The 295-nt window shown below is 62.4% G+C and overlaps 1 protein-coding gene across 1 annotated transcript in view; it reads left to right on the forward strand.

Annotated features, from left to right (window-relative positions):
- Positions 1-112: 112 nt before the first annotated feature.
- ETH_00042790 (uncharacterized protein) overlaps positions 113-295 on the forward strand; it is a gene marked incomplete at both ends in the record, with an annotated part of 1527 nt that continues 1344 nt past the window's right edge. Inside the window, one exon of the mRNA XM_013375128.1 lies at positions 113-292. Coding sequence (XP_013230582.1) covers positions 113-292 — 180 coding nt within the window. The remainder of the gene's footprint in view (positions 293-295) is intronic.

The following is a 295-nucleotide window of genomic DNA, read 5'->3' on the forward strand; positions in this document are numbered from 1 at the left end:
CACAGGGGCCCCCCCCGGGGCCCCCAACTGTACCCTCTTGGGGGCCCCCCTGCGTCTGTCTTCTGTGCATGCAGCAGCAGCAAGAAGCTGCTGGGCAGCTATAGAAGCAGCTATGTCTTCTAAGGCTGCAGCAGCAGCAGCAGCAGCGGAGCAGCAGCCGCTTGCTGCAGCTCTCAATGTGACGCTGCAGTGCCTCAGGAAGTCGTTGGACGAGCTGCAGCAGCAGCAGCAGCAACAGCCGCAGCAGCAGCAGCAGCAGCAGCAAACTGAAGAAGGAGAAGCAGACAAGGAGCCC

Source organism: Eimeria tenella, genomic scaffold (assembly GCF_000499545.2).
Source record: "Eimeria tenella Houghton genomic scaffold, Eth_scaff2540, whole genome shotgun sequence".
NCBI lineage: Eukaryota > Apicomplexa > Conoidasida > Eucoccidiorida > Eimeriidae > Eimeria > Eimeria tenella.